General features: G+C 40.4%; 1 protein-coding gene and 1 long non-coding RNA gene across 10 annotated transcripts in view; one reads left to right on the top strand and one right to left on the bottom strand.

Moving 5' to 3' along the window:
* Positions 1–1038: 1038 nt before the first annotated feature.
* The window catches only part of ABL2 (ABL proto-oncogene 2, non-receptor tyrosine kinase), a 117441-nt gene continuing 93119 nt past the window's right edge, over positions 1039–25360 (bottom strand). For 6 of the 9 annotated variants that reach the window (XM_082378387.1, XM_082378388.1, XM_082378389.1 and 3 more), the window contains 9 exons: positions 22900–23195; positions 19580–19852; positions 18402–18486; positions 17176–17353; positions 16375–16559; positions 15218–15370; positions 14243–14332; positions 11319–11492; positions 1039–10774 (listed from right to left, as the gene is read on the bottom strand). In XM_082378387.1, the coding sequence (XP_082234513.1) occupies positions 9075–10774; positions 11319–11492; positions 14243–14332; positions 15218–15370; positions 16375–16559; positions 17176–17353; positions 18402–18486; positions 19580–19852; positions 22900–23195 (3134 nt within the window). In that variant the 3' untranslated portion in view covers positions 1039–9074. The remainder of the gene's footprint in view (positions 10775–11318; positions 11493–14242; positions 14333–15217; positions 15371–16374; positions 16560–17175; positions 17354–18401; positions 18487–19579; positions 19853–22899; positions 23196–25360) is intronic. The other 3 variants (XM_082378392.1, XM_082378393.1, XM_082378395.1) reach the window with 1 other exon arrangement.
* Positions 8709–14235, top strand: LOC309636254. Its single transcript, XR_014249325.1, has 3 exons — positions 8709–8772; positions 11564–11608; positions 12546–14235. It is a non-coding gene; the product is annotated as an uncharacterized lncRNA (long non-coding RNA).

The raw sequence follows: 25360 nt of genomic DNA, 5'->3' as shown, positions 1-25360 counted from the left end.
GAGAATTTTTCCTTTTCCCCTTCTAGCGTCTTTGGCTGGCCTAATAATTAAACTGACATAAGATTAACAGGAGAAAAACAAAAGTTTAGTAAAATGTACACATGGGAGAGACCCAGGAAAACTAACTCCAAAATGGCAGAACCTATCACCTTAAATACTATTTTCAGCTAAAGACAAAAGCAGACATTGGGGCTGGGAGGTCAGTTATGGATGGTTACCAGGAAAAGCACAGTAAACAATTGTGAGGTTGTTATGCAAATTTAAGTCCTCACCTTCTCCACTGATAAGTTTCTAGAGATTTGGTCATCCTCCTCTTCTTGGTAGAGCAAGGGAGACACCCTTACAAATGGAGATTTCCCTCACAACTGTAAATCTCTCTTACAAAAGGGTAACTTACTCAGGTTTCGCCTGTGTCTGCAGTTTCTTAAAGATAACCAGCTTAAAATAACGCTTATGCCAAAGAGGCATATTTTGGGGTGGCAAATTCTGCTCCCCTACAACAGGCATTCTAATTGGACCATATGTGTGCATCGCTTCAGTATATCCTACTCATCCTGAATTAAAATGTTACTTCTAAAAGCAATGAGTCATTCATTTCTTTTTTAATTGAAGACCAAGTCAAACAAGACTAGAATGTTCCCTGTGAGGTTCCACACTTACTCCATTAATGCTGCTTTGGCTCAAAACATTTTTACAACTTATTTGGAGCTGTCCTCAGAATGAACTTTGAGAGAATTAAGTCTCATTTTACAGTCACCTCATGTTGGATGGACGGACAGACCCACACACACATCACCCACCTTATGTGTCAGCTGGGCTCCAGATGATGCCTTTGGCCATTTCCAAAACTGTAATCCATCAAAGGGTGAGTAGCCACCCCCAAAGAGGACCATTCTAAAGAATATGCCAGAGGGATGCTTGCTAAAATCAGCTTCTTTACCTTAAAGATATCTATTTTACGTAGAGAGAGAGAGAAATTATGCTTAGATTACCCATCAGTTAAAATTATAGGAGAAACACTCCAATCACAAGCCCACATTGCCAATAAAATATTGCAACCTTTATTTAAAATAAAACACAAGTTGGCAAGCCTTGTGAGACAACAGGCAGACAGCATTCCCCTTTCAAGGGCCTCATTATTTACATCAAGTTTAACACTGTTAGCAGTTCACAGTCAGACAACAGGGTGAAAGTATTAAATTAGAAAAACAAAACACCTGAAAATATATTACAATAACAATTAAGAACAAATACCTGACAACACTGGTAGTGTGACCCATGATTGATGTGTTTTCAATTAAATCCCATATTGTCTCACTGTGTCCCCTTAGCAATGCACACAGGGGTAGGCCCCCCAGACTTCCCCCTCTGTGCACCCACCTCACATACACCTGCAGAGCGTGACCTTTGGTATAAACAAGTTTTAAAGAATCTGAATCATATGTTTTAAGGACAAACTTCCATCAACAACCTTGAAATGTTCAAACTTATTTTTGCCAAGCAAGCACAAAACTGGGGTTTCTCCACTGATAGTCATGACAGAATCAGACTGCAAAGAAGGAAAAGCGTGGGGTCTACCCAGGAGACAGGGGGTTCTGAGCATGCATTAACAGCTCAGTCGGCCTGTTCATGGCAAACACACTAACCAGGGCACAGCTTCCATTCACCACAGGGAAAGATCTGATTAACTCCTCTCTCACTCCCCTCCTTTCTTAGTGAGCACGACAACAGTGTATGTACGTAATGTGGAATCGCATGTACCCTCTACACAGAGCTGAGATATGAGGGTTTTCAAACATACACCCTAAAGAACTATAAGATGAGTACCTCACTGTTCCTTCTAGCTGCTGAATACTCATTTCTCTGAAGGACAATCAGCCTAATCAGGGTGATTTCTCAAGACCTCAGCAAATTTCCCTCATGATGAAGTCCCAAGAAGAGCGGCCACAGTGAAAACTGGTTTGTCAAAATGGAGCAAGGCTGGTTATCTGGCCCTCATCCACCGGAAACATCTGCCTCTTGGCATTCTTGCCACTTACAACACATGGTACGGTACTTCAGAATTGTACAGAACAGAATTTGGATTCTCCACCAATGAGCCTAAAGCATTGCAGGATCCTGCAGTATCTTCCAAATCAAGAATAAATTTATTTGGCGTATCTGTGTTATTATTGTGTTAGAACTGCTGAAGATTAATTGCCTTTATATGTGAAAATTTTACTAACCAGAAGTCCCATTCTGCAACTAAAGTTTATGGTGCTTAATTACATGATTTAAAACTCCTATCCTGAGGCTCAGAAGCAAATCTAAGCAAGCTCCAACCATACAAACTCTTGGTATTTCCTTTCTTAATGCTTGCTGGCATTTGTCAGTCCACCTCCACCGTGTTCTAAAGAGTTAATTAGAATGATCCAAGACCTCAAGCCCTGAGTGTATAGCTCAGCACTTTGGAATGACATGCAGGATCCAGAAACTTGCTGCTTCGAGTACAATGATGAACAAAAAATCTCAAAGAACAGACATAGTCGGTGTGTACGTGTGTGGGGGCCTGGCCTTTCAACTTACAAGGAGACATCCCTTCCCTTAGATGGTCTGCAGGTTTGAAGATCTGTTCACACGCCATCTGTGACCTCAGGCTGAGGTAACAGGGCCTTGCTACTGTGTTCACGTCACAGAGCAATGGAGAGGGTAAAGGATATAATTTTTCTAGGAGAGGTAAACAATTTCAAATTCATAATTGTACATAGTGCACTTGGAGGGTGGGAAGGGTCCAGTTAGAGCGTCCTCCCCCCAGCTCACCAAGGGGATGGAGAAAAGTGCAGCAATCTACCAAATCAGCACCCCATGTGGAGAGAATATCTCACTGACGGGGGCTTTGAGCCACTGCTACCAAAAAGTTCATTTCCACCAGTTTTAGTTTGATGATTGTGCAACATCAACCTAGCTGACAATCTTTTCCTCTGCAAAACACATGAAATCCATCTTTGAAGGCACAATCCTCTAGGAATGATCTCTACCACTCCAAGTCAGCCCAGAATCAAGATGACCTGCCCAGGCCTTCTCACCCGGAGAGAAACATTGGCTCTTCTTACCCTGATTATCACAGGGTGGAATCTTCCCTAATTTCCTGTCCTTTGGATCTAGGATACTGAGTCAGAAGTGAAGGAAATATCATCTTACACACTTGTTATCTCAAGATACAATAGAACATATACACCTCAGGTGGGTGGCATGAAAACCAGCAGCCCCAGAGCAGAAACTCATCTTTTGGGACATTGCAGTAAACTTCACAAAAGACAGGCTGGAGCTAAGAGAGTCACTTGGGTAGATGCTCTGGGGCAGGGTGCAGCACATTCCGCAGCCCTGAAATCCACCCCCCGCCCCCGCCAAGTAATACAGGAGGGCAGAGGATGGCAGTGAAGTTCTGGCTGTAACAGAGCTGCAACAAAGCAGGTAACAGTAATTGTTACTCCAGGCACTGTTGGCTTGCCAAAAAAAGCTAGCCTTGTATTATATTTTTAAAAGTCTGATAGCTGGAAAACTGGAACTCTATCCTGTTAAGAGTGGGACAAGTTTCAGAACAAGCCCAAGGCCTCTCCTCTCTGACCAGTGAGGCCTACAGCAATTTCCCTGTGTTGTCACGTGGAAGGTACAGGCAACCTTAGGGCTGCCTTTCCCTATTTCTCTCCTGCTCCCACATATCCCAGACTGAAGCAGGAATTTACAAAAGAACTGAGCTACTGGCTTGACAGAAGCTAAGACAGAGATATAGATAGCTTAAGTCCATTAATACATATGAAGAAACTTATGTCCAGAGAAACTTACCTAAAGATGACTGGTCATAACAGATGCTTGGAGCACAGAGATGGCCCCCAAATCCAGGTAGAACAAGTTAATGTAAGCAAGATGATGAAACCCCAAAATCATCAAGAATAAAAATGTAGACAAACCTGTCAGCTCAATATGGACTCCTGTGGAGGCATAGCCTGATAGTAACAATGACATCGGTAGCAAAAATGGAAGGGAGTGGGAGAGGTCAGAATGCAGTAGAGCTACACCTCAGGTGTGGCCACCAATGCAATTAACTCTTGAGTATATTTAATAATTTAATAGGTGAGTTATATTCAGCTACTCCTCTTAGGGGGGAAAAAAACAAACAAACAGGGATGATGAATATCAAGCTCATCTATATCTGGTAGGAAATCCTAGAAAAGTAATTCCCAAAGTGCACTGGTTCTACAGCCATCCTATCTCTGCCCCACCCTCCCCAAAAAACAACAAAACTATGCAGGACATAGGTTAAAAAAGACACTGTCAACATGAACAGGTAATGCGTCTGCTCCCACCATATTTAGGGTACTAAATGGCTGAGCATGTGGTGGACAAACGTTCAAGGATGAGAGGGCCTCACTCTTCTTGAGTCAAGGTCCCTAGAAGAGCTTCTTTGTTCTGGAGTGAGTACATGTTACTAAAACCAGAAAGTTGGTCCCTAGTTTTCTGAAGTTATTCAGCACTGAGCTACAATTTTAGCAAAACACTTACTATACCTGCACATATTCATTTAGCAGTTTCATATTTATAAATGTGATAAATTACAGAGCTGATTGTTCATATATCTGCATTTTCAGGTCCCCCACAGGCAAAAGCTTATAAGTCAATCAACATCTAATTAACTGTTTTAACTTCTCAATAGACATTAATAATACAACTTTATAGTTATATTACACTTGATACTTTTCTCAAAGTGCTTTCATATACATTACCTCATAGTTATCAAAATGATACGGAACAATAAAGTTTTGTTGTTGTTGTTTTTTAAGAAAAAGGAATGTAGGACTAGGTTTTTTAAAATTTAAGTTGTTATTTCTTTATTACAAAGTGCAGATTGCTGTGTCGCTAAGGTCTGTCCAAAAGAATGACCCCATATAATTTTTTAAATTACTGAGTTCTACTGAATGCCTGCTTTGCTAGTGTTGCCATTACTCAACATTCAAGTCCCTTAAGGTCAGGGAGTGCCAGGAACGTGTGCTTTAGAAAGTGTGCAGCACTGTGCAGACTGATTGTCTACCTGAGCCACTTTTTTTTTTTTTTGGCAGTGTCTCACAAGGCAACAGGAATGGTGGAAAGACCCCACAACGAGAAAGTGAATAAGACCCAACTCTAGCCTTGGCTCTGCCACTAATTAACTGCTCTGAGAATATGGGCCAGTAACTTAACCATCCTCTCTTCCAATTTCTTAAGCTGTAAAAAAAAAAAAAAAAAAGAGTTGGGGTATTGCTAGTGTTCACACAGTGCTGGGTGTCTGAAACACCCGGAGAGATTCTTGGAAAACACACTGGCTGAGACCCAACCCCACAGGGAATTCTTGATCTGGGGTGAGGCCGACACATCAGGTTTTTTGTTGTTTTTCTTTTTTTAAACCCCAGGAAATTTTGTTGCACATCCTTGGCTAAGACTCACTGGAATAAGCGTTAATAATAATAGTAGTAGTAGTTAACATTTATGGAGTACTCATTACATGCCAGGCACTCAAGCTAACTATCCTACACACATTATCTCATTTAATCCTTACAACAACCCTGAGGTAGTTACTATTATTATCCCTGTTTTCCAATGAGGAAACTAAGGCCCAGGAAGGTTAAGTGACTTGCCTTCTAGACTGGCTTTAGAGTCTGAACTCTTAATCACTATCTAAACTGTATCCTTGAAGCTCAAAATCTCCATGATTTTGTTAAATAAATATGGGTGGTGCCTTAGCAAAGTCAGCATTAACTGGGCACTATTTTACTAGCTAACTTGCAACTGAATTGTAAGAAAATTCTAACTTAAACCCCATAATTCAGCTGAGAAAGGGTCTCCACTCTAAGAACCTCAATGTCATCTGAAGAAACACTGAATAAATTTCTCAGGGCCAATTTTTTTTTAAGGCTATATCTCTGAAAATCATGATGGAGAGCTGTAGGAAAATATATACATTTTAATTTTACACAAAGCCTTTTAAGAAAATACTTCATGTAAAGCACAATCAAGATGTATTCTCAACACTGCATTTTAAGGTTGTAAATCTAAACTGGAATCATATTATCTGTGCATGAAAAGATTGAAGCTGTGGTAACCCCAAAGGTATACATACGTATAACCACTTTAGAAAGTTTTCAACACCTTGTAGAAGGGCTTTTGCTATCTGCTTTGTTTTCAAACTAGATAGAATTAAACTACATTTTTAGATTCTAAAAGCAGTTTTCTCTGTTTTGAATTCAAACTTTTAAATTTACCTATGGTTATTTAAAAAATCTGGTCCTTTTCAAGTAGATAATAGAAAAAACCTAAGTTACACTTTTATAGTAAGTTGACAGTGCCTCTTTAACCTGAACCCTGAGCCCTCAACTCCTGAAGTTACACAGTTAAAGCATCACGTGGCTGGGTGTGCTACAACAGTCAATGCTACTCTTGACAGTGATGAGAAAAAAATCCATTCTATTCATAAACGTACTGAGCACCTACTTCGGACGAGGCAGAGCCAGGTGCGGCCCCTGAGAAAGACCCAGCCCCCACCCTCAAAGACTGTTCTTCGATGAGAAAACCAGGAAGCTTAAATACACTCAGTAGTGTTCCTCCAAGGCTTATTTTCAGAGCTCTCAAGGAAAGATCCCTTGCTTTAAAAAAAAAAAAAAAAAAAATCCCCTGAAAAACAATTAGAATCCCTCAAGTTGCATCCACAATGACAGGGATAAACTTAAAAAGCAGCATAACAATATTCCAAAGTTTTAGCTTTCCCTGCCCCACCCTTAAAAGGCTAATTGCTAAAACGATTTCAAGTTTACGGAAACATATGATGAAGGAGAGTGGCAAAGAAGGTAGGAGGACTGCTGGTTTTTAAATCCAAGTTAAAGGGAGCTCTTCCAACCATTACAAGGAGATTAGCCAGATCACTAGTTGCCTGTGCTTCACCTGTAGGTAACAGACAGACAGGGGTCACCCCACCCCTGAAAGGAATGCCCGGCATTGTCTCCTCCCTTCTTATCCTTCTCTTGGCCTGGGACTCCTCTGGAACACCCACGGTAAGAATCAGTTCCTTTCTTTCTAATGAAAACTAAATTTCCTCCTTGGTCAAAGATGCCAAACTCTATCCAAAATGCTTTTTCTCCCTTAGTATTCTAGCCCAATTAGTATAATCTCAGCAGTTTTAAATTTCATTATCTGCTACTGAGCAAAGAAGAGAATGAAAAACTTGTATTCATATATAACAATACTGCACTGAAGAGCTTTCCAGAGAGGCTCTCAAAGGGATAACTATACAGTTATTTGCAAAACACCCTTGAGAACATGTATCATTACATTTAATAGATGAAGAGACGGGGCTATGGCCTGACAATGGATCGATGACAGAGCCAGGAAGAAAACTCACTGTTCATCAATGTTGAATTCCTGTCTTCCTAAGTTAATATTCCTTTGGGAGGAAAAAAATGTATTTTTTTTATATTGCGTTCTCCTTGGAGGCAGGAATGGAGGGGGCATAAAGTTTTAAAAAGAGGATGAAGTGGTCACTGGAATTAGACCTGATATCGAGAGTATTAATAATATCTAACCAATTAGACTTGGTTCTAAATTAAGAAGCGATCCTAATTAACTTCCATAACAATAACTGAATAGGGTAGGAAAAGGAATCATTAGGTTTCTGGGATCTAATTGGTGTCCCCCGAAAATGACCTGCTCCTTCAACTATGCATTCTTAAAATAGAGGTGAAATGATAAAATAAATATCAAAGAATATTCCCAATATGATCTTTACAAACAAGCACAACAATTGGCAGGGGGAGTATGTGAGAGTAGAAAAGCATGTGAGAATAATTTAGGGTGATTCATTTGAAATCGTACAGAGTGAGACAATGCTTCTCCATATTCTCTACCTAGACTGGGTCTAAGGTGATAAGGGAGGGAGGGGAAACTGCCATTAGGACCAAGCCAGCTTCTCCTCTCAGTCACAGACCTCTGGGCTGACCACTGGGTTTCAAGAAGACACCCTTCCCCTGGCATTTTAGTTGATAAAGAAACATATAGCTGCTCAAGTCCTATGCCAGTATGTCAGTATGCAGGGGCACTGTAACAGAAAAGGATTCCCCTGTGAGACCTGTACATGACCATTGTTTTCAATAATGTTCAGTGTTGGTTAATGCCCTGAATGCTGCCAGGAATAAAGGAAGACAGCCTGCCCAGCAAGGGGCAGAAAAGAATCACCAAAGAGACTCCTATGCCTATGGTTTACAAGATAGGCACCAACAAGCAAAAAGCCAATCCTGACCCATTAGGAAACAATATACTAGCCTGGGAGAAGTGGCTTCTGCTAAGTAATATAAGATTTTAGGAGAAGGTTTCAATCTCCCTAAATATACTTCCTAGCATTCTTTATCTCCTGTACCAATTAATACACCAATGGCAAACAGGACAGGAGCATACTGACAGGGCCACATTTCCCAGTTTTGCATCTAGCCATCTGATCTGCAGTTCTTACTGCAGCAGTGACCTGTGGAAGCGAGGCTAACAGCAGCTTCCAACAGCCTTGAACAAAACTTCTCTTGGCACATTCCCAGCTTTCTTCTGTCCCACCCAGTAAGTTAGACGAGTTAGAGCACAATCACCATTAGTACCTACTGGGGCCCCAAGTCAATTCCCTTCCGTGTGGTGCAGAATGAGCGCCACAGCCAACGCGCTGTCTGGGCACAGTCCCTGCGGTCCTGCTGGAGCAGCCCTAACCAGCTCACATCACTCCAGGTAAGAACAGGCTGGATTTGGTTCTTCATGGCACGACATATGCATGTTCCCTGATGTTCCAGCGCAGCTTCCAATCCGGTCCACAACTGCCCTGCCCCCATCTATTTTCCCTCTCCTATGGGTTTTGCTTTTTGTTATTTTTGAGATGAACCTGTAAACGTGAGAACTCAGAGATCTGAGGTACTTCACAGAAACACACTCAAGTATCAGTCTTCCATTTTTTGAAACGAGAACACAGGAAAACAAGTCCCTTTTCCTCTCCCCTCAGAAATGTGTGCATCTTTCCACCCGGCTAACGGTGGCTACCTCTGCACCACATCACTGATTTCCTGTACACATGACAGTAAGTTGTTAAGGACAGGGTTTGCCCCGGGCACACCAGCAGCTGCCGAAGACACCTGCAGCTCCTGCAGGCTGAGTTCCAGTTTGCTCACAGCCTCGCGGAAGGCAAATTTGTTGCGAGTTTGGGGGATGCAGTCCACATAGCCTGAGCAGTAGTCGAGCAGCTGGTGTCCAGTGTCCACCAGCTGGCTGTTGGGCACAGGTTCCGTGATTGCACTGGACAGTAGGTCAGCACATTCCAGCAGGGCCTCCTTACTGATTTTGTCAGCTGAGATTTTCTCAGCCACCTGTCTGGTTTTTCTCAGAGCCACTTTAGTGCCTGCTGTGCCATTGGCCATTTTCGCTGGCGAGATGGAAGATGTGGGCAGAGGCACTTGAGGTGGGGGCATTACAGGCCTCCCAGCTTTCCCACTGATGGGCACTGCCCCTGGAGCCGCCTTCTTCCCTCCCTCCTGTGTCTCTGACGTGGGCTCTTCCATGGAGTCTGAGCACACGGCCGGATGCTGCAGTAGTCTCACCCCTGGCGGCGGGGGTGGGGCACACTTTGGTTTTACCCGGCGGGGTCGGTCCTTGTCTCCGGAGGAAGTGACCTGATGCTCAGATAAGAGCTTGAACTTATTCCCCTGAGAGTCTGTGCCAATGAGCTGCACGTCAGCTGGAGTGTGCTTCAGAGTGGGTGAGATAAGGACTGGCACTTTGTGGTTGTGAGTGGTTGGGAGGACCGCCGCAGCCTTGGCTGGGGCAGCCCAGCCTGTCTGCTCGCCATCCTCTGGGACTCCAGCCATGCCAAGTCGTGCCCCACCATTCCTCTCTCTGCTCTTGGGGGCAGCTGCCACTCCAGCCACCCCCAGTCCTGGAGAGTCCTTCTCTGTAATGGCTGGATCCCCAGAGGGGGTTCTGAGAGGAAGAGCGGTGGCTCCTCTGGGCAAAAGTTTGGCTTTTGGTCTCTCCCTGGTCGGAGCGGCACCTTCCTCTGATTTTTTGGGAAGCATGTCATTGGCCCTATCCACATTCTCTTCTGGCTGAGAAGAGGTGGACACTGTCCTTTCCAGCTGGAGTTTGGACCTCTGGCAGTTCCTGGGAAGGGTCATTGCCATCCTATCCTGCTCTGGAAGCCCTGAGGACATGGAAGATGTAGAGTTTGACCTTGGAAAAGGCTTGGAAGTGTCATCACTGGCTGTGGGTTTACCTGCTCGTAAGCCCAGCGTCTTTTTGATTAAGCGTGGTGTGAAGAAGCCTGTGATGCCAGACCACCCACCCCCAGCAGCGCCACTGCCCCCACCCCCGCCACTGTCGTCATTACAGAGGTTCCTCTGTGCAAAGCTACCCCCATAGCACTTGGGTGGCACCAGATTCGCCTCTTGCTGGGCAGCAGTGAAAGAGAACCCATCAGCATGCTGTAGAGAAGCAATAGATGAGAAGTTACCCGTGAGTTCATATTTCTTGTGGGGCTGATTCTCCATTTCTCGGAAGGAGCTGCTGCGTTTGGGGGGTGTGGGAGCATTTCTCTTTTTCATGAAGGAACTGAAGAAGCCTCCCTTCCTATCTCTGGTGAAGCATGTCTCTTTGGCATCTTCCAAGAGGCTGCTGGGGGACTTGTCTCTTTGCTTTCGAGGCAGTGCTGGGGACCCACTGGGGGCCTGTGCACTTCTAATGAACCCTGATAAAAAACGGCCAATCAGTAATGTGAAAAATAAGAAGTGACTCATTTGAGTTACTAAGGCTGAACTGTAAGAGTGCTGTTGGCATCTATTAAATGTCAAGCGTTAGCAGGACTCAGAGGAAACTAATAAATACATTATCATTTCACGCTATTGTTCCAAATGCAATATGGGATATAAATGGAAAGAAACAATCAGCTGGTTTTTACCTCGGCATTCACCTTTTCTCTAGAAACTACAGCACAACCTGGCTTCATCTATCAGACTCAATGAAGAACTTTTTGCCAGAACTGTAAAGACAGTAACTATTTGGGGATCAGGAGTTTAGGAGATGGAGTGGGAGGCAGAGCTGTATGCTGGACGGACAGACCAGGACTACTCACACTGGCAATGCAGAGCCCAGGGCTAGAGTGGCAAATGAAACAGATGCCAGCCACACTTTCCTCAGGGAAGATGGGCAGGAAAGTGGAAATAAAAGCATCATACCCCACGGCTCTTTAAACAAGGCAGTTTGACTCTACCTGCCTAGGGACTCATTCATACCTGGTGCTGAACTGGAAGCAGAATTTTCTGTGGCATCTTGTGGCCCTTCAATATTCTCCTTGTTCTCCCCCTGCTTCTTCAGCGTCCGGGTCTTAGAAGGAAGTATAGGTAATCGGGGCAGATATGGAACAACAGATGAGGAGGAGGCAGCTCTCCCAAGCTCCTCGGCTACCTCTGTGAGGAAGGCAAGGGGAATGATAAAAAGAACAATTTCATGACCAAAAAATGGGAGTTTCTCTTTTCAGAAAGGCATACAACTGAGAAGAACTGAAGAATGGAGTATAAAATATGTAAGTGGAATCACAGACTATGTACTCTTTGTGTCTGGCTTCTTTTGCTCAGCATTCTATCTGTAGATTCATCCCTGTTACTGCATGAGGCAGGGGTTTTTCTTGTTGCTGTGTACTGTTCAAATGCATGAATACACCAAAATTCATCCATTCTCTTCTTGATAAATGTTTAAGTTGTTTCTAGTTTTTGGCTATTATGAATATACTGCTAGGGACATCCTATTGTACTATGTGTCCTTGGCTTCACAGTGGTATGCACGTCTGCTGGGTACAGGAGCAGGTAGGTCACAGGGAGCACATAAATTCAGCTTTGTTGGGTCTTGCCAAACCTCCCCAAACTGGCTGGACCAATCTACATCCCCACTAACTTGTATGAAAGTTCTGGTTACCATGCATGCTTGCCAAAGTTTGATGTTAGTTTTTTTTTGTTTGATTTTAATTTTAGCCATTCTGGGATAGATGTGTAGTGGCCATCTCACTGTTTTATTTTGTACTTCTCTGATGATGGGTGATTTTGTGTGCTCATTGGTCATTTGGATATCCATGTTTACTAAGCGCTTGTTCAGAGGTTGAACAAAGCAAACAGATGTTTGCACATATTTTTATTTTCAGGTTGCACCTTGCATAAAAAGGAAGGTAGATACAATCCATTCCATTTCATGCCAGTGAAGCAAATGAGGCTCCTGAAAATGTGTTCACCCCATTAGTAAGCCTCAGCTGATTGAAAGCGGTCATGGGTTTTGTGGCTTTTACTAATAAGGCAGACATACTTTGCTATTCATTCCTGAACAAAAATGAAGTATGGATCAATTAAATTGTGAATTTTTGTAATTAATTTACACCTTTTTTTGGTAATTATTTTTCAAAACTGACCCCCCACAAGCGTGGGTACATGGCACATAACCCAAGCCGTGCCAATGAGATTCCTTTCCTACAGAGCAGCTGCGAGACAGACATGAGGATGCTGACAACTGTGTTCTGTGCCACCTGGAGGATTTGGAGGATGAGATTAACGTAGAAACAAACGTAAAGAGGTACTGCGTGGGAGAAGGTGTGGGAAGGAAGGAAAGAGAAGAGGGAAGGAGACCTGAAGCTATTTGAGTCCACGGCTTCAAGTGACCCTGAGGTTAGCGCCATCCCTGCTTTTCCATGGTTTGGTTATGAGGCAATAAATCCTCCTCTTGTTGCTTAAGAAAAGTTTGAGCTAAGTTTCTTTCACTTACAACTAATATACATCCTTTTAAGGTAAGAACTGTGTCTTATCTCTATGTTTTCAGACCCAGTATAGTGCTTACGACAGATTAAATACTTAATAAAATGTGGGTTAAATAATGTTAAATTTTTTGCTTAGCAATTTTTAATTGAAATTAGCTTTGAAAATTGATATGGTTGCTTTTCTAAAAGGCTATAACATTTTCAAGAGAAGCAGAAATATTTAGCTAAGGATTCAACAGAAGTTAAATGTTTACACAGAAGCAACCAATTCTTTGACCAATATTTATGATTTCTACCACTTTGACTGCATAGGATATAAAGCGACAGAGGAAAGAAGAGTGCTGTGATAGGCAGCTGCTCAATCTGGCCCAAAGGGCGAGCTGTGCCCTCCCCAAGCTGCAGAAGTTCCATACATCAAAGGACGAGGATGGAAATACTTTTCATTAAACTTTGGTGTTGTACTTCTTCCTTTCTTCTTACCTAGACATGATAAATCACTAAGGGAAGCAGACAAAAATCAACTTAGCTGATTTCCTCTTCTAACATTCTTAACTTGAACTTAAACAGTTACGTTCTCTGTTCAATTATGCAGGAAAAGAAAAATTTTAAAAATATGTATACAATTCTGGAACTACACCAAAATGTCTAACAGGCAAGTATAACTAAGAATTGTTTGTTTTTAGCTCTCTAAGAATAGTCTCCCTCTCTTTATAACAAGTAAGTTTATTGTTTCACTTTTGCAGATAATTTTAAAGAGACATTAAACACAGAAGTAGAAAACTTCCTGTATGTGTCCATATACTTGTTTGTTTGTTAGATAAGAAAAAGATTCTCACTATTCATAGCTTAACATTCTCATTCTAAACTTTCTATGTCAATATATTTAAGAATATCATTTTAACTACTCAATTACATGGACATAATAATTAGCACACTAAATATTTAAATTGTTCTTAATTTTTCAATATTATAAACTACACTCTGATGTAACATCCTTACAGCTAAATCTTTGTTCATACTCTTAATTATTTCCTTAAGATCTATTTCCAGAAATGGAATTTCTGGATATTGCTTTTATGACTTGGTTCTGCCTTTATAGGTGTGGTTTAGAGAGTTGAAATATTTTTCATTCTCATTTTTTCCTCTTCTCTTTCCTGCATCGTGTTAATGCTTAACCACTGAACTTAAACTTATTCTCTTCCTGAAAAGACTGAACTAATTTCTAATTAATATGAGCTAGAGACACAAAGATATACCTTAAAATAGAAAAAAAAAGCAAAACAAGAATAATAAAGGCCAAGAATTAATTCAATATCTTGAAATGGAGTCCCAAATTATAAGAATCTATCATTTTTGAAATGATAGCATCCCCAGCACTTAGAACTAGCCACCACCGATAGTAAATCACCAGATTCTCACCTTCAGAAATGCTGGAGTCATGGAACATGGTTTCAAAAGCTTGATGTGTTTCAGCAAAAGAGGGCCGGTCAGCAGGGCTCCACTTCCAGCCTATGTAACAAAAGAACAGTATTAAAAGCTTCTTGCAGGAATTAAATATCCAGGGGCACCCTGATGGTGAGTTCCATGCATTAGGACACATGCTTGTTAAAGCAGAGTTACAGCAAGTTCGCAATGATAGTGAGGCAGCCGTTTCTCAGTTCCAGACTCAGAGGTGTGATGAACCCACTTCCTAGGGCCAGTCCTTCTATGTAGCCTCAGCTCCTATTCCCTCTACTATAGGGATGCAGAAGGGTGGGGAGATGGTTTAGAAAATGACAAGTTTTCTTCCACTGGAAAAATGAAAAGTAGTAAAGCCTGTCTTTAAACTCACTCTTATAAATAATCAGTTGTACACATTTGGAAACATAACAGTATATCAGAAAGGCGGAGCTTGGAATTCACATTTGACAAAGACAGGGCAGTAGGCAACACCAATGCTCAATGGGAAAATAACAAGACATATTCAAACACACTGCAGTTTAATTCACTACTCACCTTCCTACTTTCTCATCTTTAAGAAGTCAGATGATTTTGTTTATTCATCACAGAAGTCAATTTCATGCATTCTCCATAGTCTTTAACAATCATTTTGTGTAGCTGAAAGCAGCCCTCCCCTACCTAATCTCCAAACCCAATTTCTTATTATCCTATTATATATGCAAATGTGTGTGGAAAATTGGGTGAATATTTGGGCCACAGACAATGGCTCTTCGGATTCCAATAAGACTCACTGGTAGAGCATACGATATCCCAATTGGCTGATCAATGACCAACTCTATGTCATGAGGCTGGACACAATCTTACAACATTGAGAGGAAAAATGTTTTCAATTTTGTTAATCATCCTGAATTGCTCACTTTAACCTTCAAAATTAAAATATGCAAAAATACTCACATGCTCTCATAAGTTCATACACCTTAGGGGGACATCCTTCAGGCTGTTCCATTCGATACCCTTTTTCCAGTAGATCATAGACCTGAGACAGGTCAATACCTGGATATGGTGACATTCCATATGTAGCAATTTCCCACAGGAGCACCCCAAAAGCTGCAAAAGGGATGAACAAAAAAGAGCTTTATATTTCTTCTGATTTTTTATTTTATACCATTAGGTAACTTCTCTTTCAAATTGTGGGTAACATTCACACTATTACAACATTAGTATACTCTTATAATTCTTACAACATGACTTGTTCTTCGAAGATATCTTCCACAGGAACACTTCACTGAAGGAACACTTCACTTTAAAGACAGTTTTCTTTAAATTTCCCAATTTTTATTTGGATTTCCTTTACTTCAATGAGGGAAAATAAACTATGACCATACAAGAAGTCTGGGGCATAAGCAAACTAGTCTAAGAGCAATTTATGATCTATTTAATGAATTTCACAATTTTTAAGTCAGCTAATACTAGAGGAATAATATAAAAATAGACTCATTTAAAATCAGATAAAATTCGCATGTGAAAAAAGAGTTTGCTTGATTTTCTCAGAGGTTATTCCTGAGTTTGAGATTTCTGGTAAAATATGACCTAGAATCCTCAACTATTTCTACTGGCCTACAATCCAAACTTCTAGACTTGTTCTGTCCCCTGAGTCTCTACTAAATCATATTTCTTTTCAGGGCAGTAGAAACAAGATCAGTTACAAGGACAAATTCTAGATGAAACTTCATCATGCCTTCCTTGAAAAGAGGTTGCTACTCTGTGTCACAGTGCTCTAGAAACAAGCAATAAAGCCTAATGTGGAAAACAGGGAGCTTCACAGAGAGGATCATTAGAACTTCAGTGCAATATAATACCTAGACTGTGAGTGCTGTGAAGGCAGGGACGTTTTTTACTTTTTTCTTTACAACTTCTTTCTACGGTAAGTGCCTCGCAGATAGTAATGCCTGGCAGATAGTAAATATTTAATAAATGCCTGCTGAATGACTGAAAAAGGACGGGTGTAAAGGCAAAGGATACGGATCATATAAAAGAGAACCTCTAAAGAATTAAGCATTTACTTAAAAAGAAAATGACAAAACACAGAAAAACGTCCCTTCCAACCTTACCCCAGACGTCAGATTTAATTGAGAAGGTATTGTAGGCAAGACTCTCTGGTGCTGTCCATTTAATAGGAAATTTGGCTCCAGCATGAGCAGTATAGGTGTCTCCAGTCATCAATCTACTTAAGCCAAAGTCAGCCACTTTTACCACATGGTTTTCTCCCACCAAGCAGTTACGAGCTGCAAGATCTCTGTGGGAAAGAGAAGCCAAATGTGATTCCAATCAGATGGTTCTGGAAAATGGTCATGAATGCTCTATTATCGGTTCTTTGTGCTACAAGCAGAGTTGATAAGTAACTGTTGACAGATATGGTATTTTATGAAAATCGCTGACATGGTAGAAAGCCACTAATTATACATCACTTGTAGAGTACTCATCAAGAGGCGGTTATGTGATGCCACAATAAAGCAGGCTTCAGAAAACGGGTTCCTATTTGTAAGTACAGTGGGATAGGTTTCAGAGGTGAGTAACAGATGCTCTTCTACAAGGTTTCAAGTTCTTTACTAAGACAAAAAGCTATTTTTAAACTTAAGCCGCTAGATGGAGCAAAAAGATCTTGGATATAGTCTTGGGCAAAATAAACAGCTTTCTGTTCTGAGAACAGCAAAAGCCCTGCATTAATACTTGAATCAGAATACACAGTAGGTTTATAGGAAATGACATTACAATGGTCCCTGTGAAAGAGAAAATTATTTTCCTGAGTTATCTGAAAATTTCTGGGAAGGTTCTCATATTCTTTCCTTTATTTGCATGTCAGGCAAGGCAGCTTCATGGTTAATCATAGGCGATAATCAGGTTTTACACACCTATGGATGAAATTCTTCTTCTCTAAATACTCCATTGCAGAAGAGATCTGAGTGGCCATGTAAAGCAGTACAACTGCAGTCACCTCTTCTCGGTTGCATTCTCGGAGATAATCAAGCAAGTTCCCATAAGGCATGTATTCAGTCACAATGTAAAATGGTGGCTCCAAAGTACATACACCTGATAGTTCAAATAGAGCTTGCTTTATTAGTATATATTCAAACACTCCAAACCACTTTGGCAAGAATAATGGACAATTTTTAAAGTCTAGTTCAGCAGTAATCTTTTCCTTTCTTGCCATGTCATTCTCTGAAAATAATGCAGCAAAGTTAAGAAGCTGGCTGATAGGAAGTCTTTACTTCCATTGATATCACACTCTGGAAATTCACATGCATTTTGAGTATGTGCCTGTTTGAGCAAAAGCAGAGTTACTTGTATTAATTCCATAAGGGGTCAGGACTACCGATACTTCTAGAGTTCTGTACGTGCCCACAATTCCCATCCTCAACTGCATGCTAACAATGTTTATCTAAAAGTAACAGCAATTGTGCATTTGTTGAAGGCTATGTGAGCCCAGACTGTAATAATGTTTTTTAAAAAGATTATAACTGTTTCCATAGTTAAGGATTTCACTAATATATGGCAGACTCCTTGTAAAAAACCAAAAGAAACTAATTCCTTTGGGATAGTTTGGTGCAATGAACACACGAAGAAACTGGCCCTATTTTTTAAAAGGCAATGGTTTCAGTCAAAGGTTTCTCTGTGATCTGAAGAGGTGAGAAGCCTATCTATCACAGCACAGCACTTTCTGCTTATAAAGGTAAACTGATGGGTGGTCACAATTTTTAATCTTACTCCTTTGCTTAATGCCTCTTTATGACTATGATAAAAGAAGGACTTTAATCATAGTCCTTTGCTTAATGCTTCTTTACTTTGCAAAAAAATTTGGGACAGTTTTTGGTTTACTATCATTTTGAATGATTCTGAACTTTGGTCTGGGGCAATAACCGTAAGCTGGGCGGTTTTATACATTGCAATCAAACCAGGTCACTGTTTGTTGGGTAATTTTTAAACACAGAGACTGCTGATTAAAACAACAACCATTTATTGAAATAGATTTGTACTAGGAGCTTCCACCATGGTGATTCAAAAGGAGGATTTAGAGATAACAGGGGACTGGGGGACAAGTATCTTTGAAGAAACCTATGGTTCAGGCAAGCGTCCTCACCTAATAGCTGTACCAGATTAGGATGCTTGATTTCCTTCATCACTGCAGCTTCTTTTAGGAATTCCTCCACCTCCATAGTATCTTCCTGGAAAGGGGGGAAGAAAAGAAAGAAAAAGAGGAAAGGGACACGCCCCCATCTTAATCATTTGAGTCAACTCACAATCCTAAAACTTCAGCTTTAAAAGGTGGTATCTTTTGAATATTTTAGCACTTACTTCAAGAAATTTTATCACAAAATAATATGCTCTATACAAGTCCAATTGAGAAAGAAAAATGTCTCCCTGAATTTATTCAATATTTGAAACTGGAGTAAAATTTAGTAGGGTGAGTAAAATTCAGCAATCATGTCCTATCACAACTGAAACACAAAAGACTTGGATAGATAACTCAGTTCTCTGCTAGTTTACTTCCCTAGATACCTCAAGCCTCTGAAAGAGGAGACAGAACAGTTAGCTGTTTACACATTTGTCTTCCTGACAAATTCCTTAAGGAGCAATGCATATCTGCAAGGCTGTACATATTGTTTCACACTCAGAACAAGCACTTAATAAGTGCTTGCAAAAGAACTGACTACTACTCATAGGTGAAGAGCAGTCCTTTTGAGTGACATGCCAGAGCTACTGAGGCATATGAGAAAATCTTCAGAGAATGGAATGAGTGACAAAACTTGTAATTCGATACCAGGATGCTTAAAGGAGAAAGAGGGTGGCATCAGGAAAAAGATTTCTGTGAATATGAAGATCAAGAAAAAGTGATCTAATCTCATGGAGATGGGAAGAGCAAGCAGCAGGGAGATAAAGGACAGAACAAGAAAAGAGAGTGCCCATGATTCTCCAACAATGCATGAAGAATTCTGTCCAGCAGGGCTTGTTCTGAGGAAGGAAAGCAGCTTGCTTTGCTTTTACAAGTAATAATTTGCTTCTAACCTCCCACCAAGATCTATATCAACAGCCTCCAGAGACAAACCTTCCCCCCATGTGGATTTCACTGCATCTCAGTGAATAATCTGCCCCTGCATTGTCAGCAACGGCACCAGGGTTAATCATCACAATTTGCTGATGTGCTTGGCACCAGTGGGTGGAAAGCATTCCAAAGTTAAAGAAGGGCAAGCTGATATTTCCAAGTGATTCAGCACAAAAGAAAAAGATGCCTGAAAACTGTAATTCTCAGCAACCCACCTTCAATGTTTTCACAGCAACCGTAAGGCTATATTTCTTCCAGACGCCAACGTAAACCTCTCCATACTGACCACCCCCAAGTTTGTGCTTCATGGTAATATCTGTTCGTTCCATTTCCCATTTGTCATGGATAGGGGACACACCGTAGACTGTAGGCTTATTACACTTGGGTGCTGGGTAGTGTAGTGTTGTTACCAGTCCATCAGCCACCGTGGAGTGATGGTGAACAAGCTCGGCCAAGGTGCTAAAGCGGCTCTCAGCAGTTACATACACCTGGTGAGGAGAGTGGAGAAAAGCTAAACCAACCTAAAAGAGGTCATTATCTCACTAGTCTTAAGATATGAAAATAAGCAGCACTATTCACAATAGCCAAGACATGGAAACAACCTAAATGTCCATTGACAGATGAATGGATAAAGAAAATGTGGTACCTATATACAATGGAATACTATTTGGCCATAAAAAAGAACGAAATAATGCCATTTCCAGCAACATGGATGTGACTAGAGATTATCATACTAAATGAAGTCAGAAAGAGAAAGACAAATACCATATGATATCACTTATATGTGGAATCTAAAATATGACATAAATGAACTTATCTCTGAAACAGAAACAGAATCATGGACATAGAGAACAGACTGGTGGTTGCCAAGTGGAGGGGGTTGGGGGAGGGATGGAGTGGGAGGTTGAGGTTAGCAGATGTAAGATTTATATATAGAATGGATAAACAACAAGGTCCTATTGTATAGCACAGAGAACTATATTCAATATCTTATGATAAAACATAATGGAAAAGAATATAAAAACAGAATGTCGATATATGTATAACTGAATCACTTTGCTGTACAGCAGAAATTAACACAACATTGTATACCAATTATACTTCAGTTTAAAAAATATTGATTAAAAAATATGAAAATAAGGAATTATCTTATTGAGGTAAATGGAAGAATTAAACCATGATGGCAGGGGGAAACAGAACTTCAGTTTAATCTCATTTAAACCACTCTTCCTATGGTTCCTAAAGTAGCTCTAGTCTTGAGGGGGATAAGCTTCCAAAATCTCTCTCTGGATCATCAAGACCACTGGTCTTCAAATATTTTTATGCAAAAAGACTACGGAACCCAAATATATAAGATAAAGGAAGAGAAACGCTGATTAAAGTAGGTAAGAGGGGATTGGCTTCCTGTAAAAGTTTATGAAATACCACCTCAGAATCTTGCACAGAACATAATTTGAAAAACACTGACTTCAGTTTTTTTGGTAGGGAGAGAGTACTCAAATATCTTATAATTTTTATTTCATTAAGATGTGCTTTTGAGTGTCTAGGCCATTTTACAAAAAGCCACAATTTTATTTCAGAGAGTTGTTAACAAAATTGTAGTTAATTTGTGATAAGCAGTAAGAAGTATAAAGTAAGATAGCAGTCTTTGGGCCTTATCTCCCAAGGGAGCTTGCTTATTTTTTAAAAAAGAAATTTCTAGTGTATACAGAAGAGTATACAATTAATAAATGGAGAATTGATGATTTCTATAAAGTGAACTCACCCATGTAAACATCTCCCACATGGAGAATTACAATATTACCAGCACCTAGAAGCCTCCCTCGTGCCCTCCCAGCTATTTACCCCTGCAAAGGTAACCACTCTGCTGACTTCTAACACCTTAGATTAGCTTTCCCTGCTTGTGAACTATACCTATACAAATGGAATCACACAATAAGTACTGTTTTGTGCCTGCTTTCTTTCACTCAACTTTTTTTTTGTGATATAATTCATATATCACACCATAAAATTCATGATTTCAAGTGTACAATACAGTGGTTTTCAATATATTCACTGGTTGTCCAACCACTACCACCATCTAATTCCCGAACATTTTCATCACCCTACAGAAAAACCCCATACCCATTACAGTCATTCCCACTCCCCTCATCCCCATCCCCTGGCAATCACTAACCCCTTCCGCTCAGCTTTATGTGTATGAGAGTCATCTATGACAGGGGTCAGCAAACTTTTCTAGAGGACCAGATAGTAGATATTTTAGGCTTGTGGCCATAGCGTCTCTGTCATTACTCAAATCTGCCATAATATTGAGAAAGCAGCCGTAGACAATACATAAACAAATGGGTGTATCTGTATTCCAATAAAATTTTATTTACAAAAGTAGGCAGCTGGTGGGTCACAGTTTTTCCTGAGAGTGTGTGTACCAGTACTATGTTAATTTTGCTGTTGTATGAGATTCCGTTTTATGGATATACCACAATGTATTAATTCATTCTACTGTGGTTAGACAGTTGGGTGTTTCTAGTTTCTGACTACTATAAATAATGCTGCTGTGAATATTCTTGTACATGTCTTCTGTACACAAATGCACTCATTTCTATTGGGTATACAACCAGAAGTAGATCTGTTGAGTCTCTCTTATATCATCACTCATCTGATTCTATTTGGTTTCATCAAGAAAAAATATGTCTGTAAGGTGATGCAAAAGAGAAAGAAAATTAATAATTTACTATCTCCTACTTTTTACCAGCCATTATGTTTTATGGAAATTATCTCACTGAATCCTCACAAGAATCCAATAATATGGGATGGGAAACTGAGGCTTAAGTAAGGTCACAACGTTAATAAATGATGGAGTTACCCAGCAAACCAGATCTGCTTGCTTTAAAGCCTGTGTGCTTTTCCCCTACTATGCATATCACAAAGAGAGAAAGAGTGGAAGAAACAATTCAATCTAAATTTACTGTTCAATAGAAGAATTGACATAAGCCTATACTTTACCATTTATAAAGTAAAACAGTCCCATTCTAATATGGCCATTTCTATATGGTTGGTCTTTCTAACATATAAACTGCTAAATGACTGATTGAACTATTTATAGTAACATACATTAATGATCAACATCAGTCTCAGAAGCCTCAATTCTTATTCGTTAAACTTTCTGGTAGAGATTATTATCATTTTCATAGATACAAGGTTTAATTTATAAATTCTACATAATGTGTTGGATGCATATATGCACACCTGTATACTGATGATGATGAGAACAGTTAGCTTATACAGCTGTTCTCTTCATTCTTCACCTTCAAATCTAGCTCATCATTAAACTATTAACATAACACTGCTTTTAATTTCCATTACCATATTCTTTTGAAAAGAGTAAGCTCTCTCTCACATGCCAAATAGCTCAAACTCACGTCAGTGATTAGTTTATTTCATGTCAGACATAAAAACTATACTCTTTGGTCGTTCTGAGTATTGTTTCTAAAGAGCAGCCAGTCCACACCTAGAGGTGGCTGCCAGCCAGTCTTACCTTGCCATCTGTGGTGGTATTGATCCTGTAGTGATACACACGCCCCTCATATCTGAGCGAGATTGACAGCTGCCCAGGGCTGCTCTCACTTTCTCGCACCAGGAAGCTGCCATTGATTAGACTGCTGAGTAGGTACTCTGCTGCACTGCGAGACACAGGTCCATGGTACCAGGAGTGTTTTTCCAGGCTGTTCACTGGGGTGATGTAGTTGCTTGGCACCCAGCCTTGGCCATTCTTAGAGCGAACTTCACTCCACTCACCATTCTGGTTGTAACCAAGGACTCGTAGCTTTTCACCTGGCCAGGAGGTCGTCACAGAATGAAAGAAAAGATGTTAAGACTATCTCAAATGGAAGCAGTCTACTGTCAAACTTAAAACTCACTGAAAAATGAATCAAGAACTTTTAAGCCAACAAAATTTTTAAAAATAATGAAAAGTTGGCTGTCATCATAGCCTGATTGATATCTTTAGCTCATAGCTTAAACAAAAGCAGCATAGTTAAGAGATGGTTTTCTGACACTACCTACAGAGTTTTAAAGGTTTTTAACCAGAAACTCCATGTATGCAACTAAGGTAGCATACAAAGATAAAAAGGTTACTCAAATGTCTGGAAAATGACATAGTCTCACTCTTCAAAAAAATGAAATTAATTTTTTCCTCAAAACAGTCTGTCAGGGAATGTATCTTATATATGGTTCAGTGTTAACCACAATCAAGGACTAGGGATAAGACATGTAAAATACAAAGTTACTTCTAAATTTCAGTTGGCACAAAGGCTACAAAAACCATCAATGTAAAAAAACAAAGAACAAAACAAAAAAGAACTGACCACAGAGCTTTCAGCAACATTTTCAGAAAGAAAAGTACTTGGAGGTGGAGGTGGGCAGTGAGGACTCCCGAAGCACAATCTTTTCCAGGGCTCAAGTTTTAAAACAGTTAGAATTTCCCAATTTCCCTCCCATTCCCCATGATGAATTAATCACCCCTATCTGCTCCTCTCAAATTAGTGTGTGGCAAAGGGAAGCTGAGTCTGAAGTTGGAACCCAAGACACAAGTTACTCGGAGTTATCTTTGCTATCAACTTCAATGTCCTTGATTTCTCTAATAAAGCCGTGAACATCAACTTTAGACTCCCCAAACATACACCCTGTCCCTGTACTTGCAGCACAGGCAAAACACGGAAGGTGAAAGAGGTATCATTAGTGATAAATGATAACTTAAAGAATCCTTATAAGGCCTTAGGCTCCCATATCTGAGAGATGCAAGCCTTCCTATAGAGTTCACATTGACTTCACAGTGTCAGAAAACAAAAGAAAGCCAGAGCAATCAAAAGCACATGGCTCAGCAGTTATCAGGCAAAGGCTGTTGAGGAAAAACTCAAAATTACTATTCTGGCAGCCATCTAACTTTTTTCAGCAGTCTACAGAAATGTTTACCATAGGATAACTTTCTATTAGCCCCTACCACCTCACCCAAGACCCTAGGATGTGAGACATTCAATGAGAAAAAACATGAGTTTATGCATGTGCACACGCACACACACACATACAAAAAATATATATACGTATAGGTATATAGTAGTGTACGTGCATGTGGTGGTGGAAATGCATGTGTACTGATAAATACTCCACAACCATATCTGCAGGGAAAAAAAATCTTACTGCTGCCAGAAAAGCTAAATAAGACTTGTCAGTCTGTAGCTTTTCTCCACTACTCTAAGAGAATGAGAATTAAAGACTAAGTTCTTTACCAAGTATATTACTGTTGCTTCCTTACAAAGAACTGATAATGACATGTCATCATAATCAGGATACAGTCAAACTCCCTAGGTTTTTGGTTGTTTGTTTTTCCCTTTTTGGCAGTTAGGAGGAGAATTTTCCACTCTGGAAGTTTTGAATACCATGGAAATTGACAATGGATATAAACATTGGCCCTATTGCCAGAGGAATCCTGGGAGAACTTTGTTTTTGTTTGTTTGTTTGTTTGTTTATGGCTCTGTTGGGTCTTCGTTTCTGTGCGAGGGCTTTCTCTAGTTGCGGCAAGTGGGGGCCACTCTTCATCGCGGTGCGCGGGCCTCTCATTATCGCGGCCTCTCTTGTTGCGGAGCACAGGCTCCAGACGCGCAGGCTCAGTAACTGTGGCTCACGGGCCTAGTTGCTCCGCGGCATGTGGGATCTTCCCAGACCAGGGCTCGAACCCGTGTCCCCTGCATTGGCAGGCAGATTCTCAACCACTGCACCACCAGGGAAGCCCCAAGAACTTTGTTTTTTAATTCAAGCAAAATATCATCTTTGAAGAAGGAACTAAAATAAGTATTGCTATTTTATTTTTTAAATATTTTCTTGTCTTTTAAAATAATAAATTAGCTTTAGCATGACACTGTTTTATATTAATAAGAACCTGGATAAAAACCTGGCATTTCGAAGGTTTTAAAAGAAATCACTGTTGGTCATAAGAAAAC

This window comes from Balaenoptera borealis (genome assembly GCF_965194805.1).
Source record: "Balaenoptera borealis genome assembly, chromosome: 1".
Classification (NCBI taxonomy): domain Eukaryota; kingdom Metazoa; phylum Chordata; class Mammalia; order Artiodactyla; family Balaenopteridae; genus Balaenoptera; species Balaenoptera borealis.
This window is presented reverse-complemented; position numbering and strand designations above follow the sequence as displayed.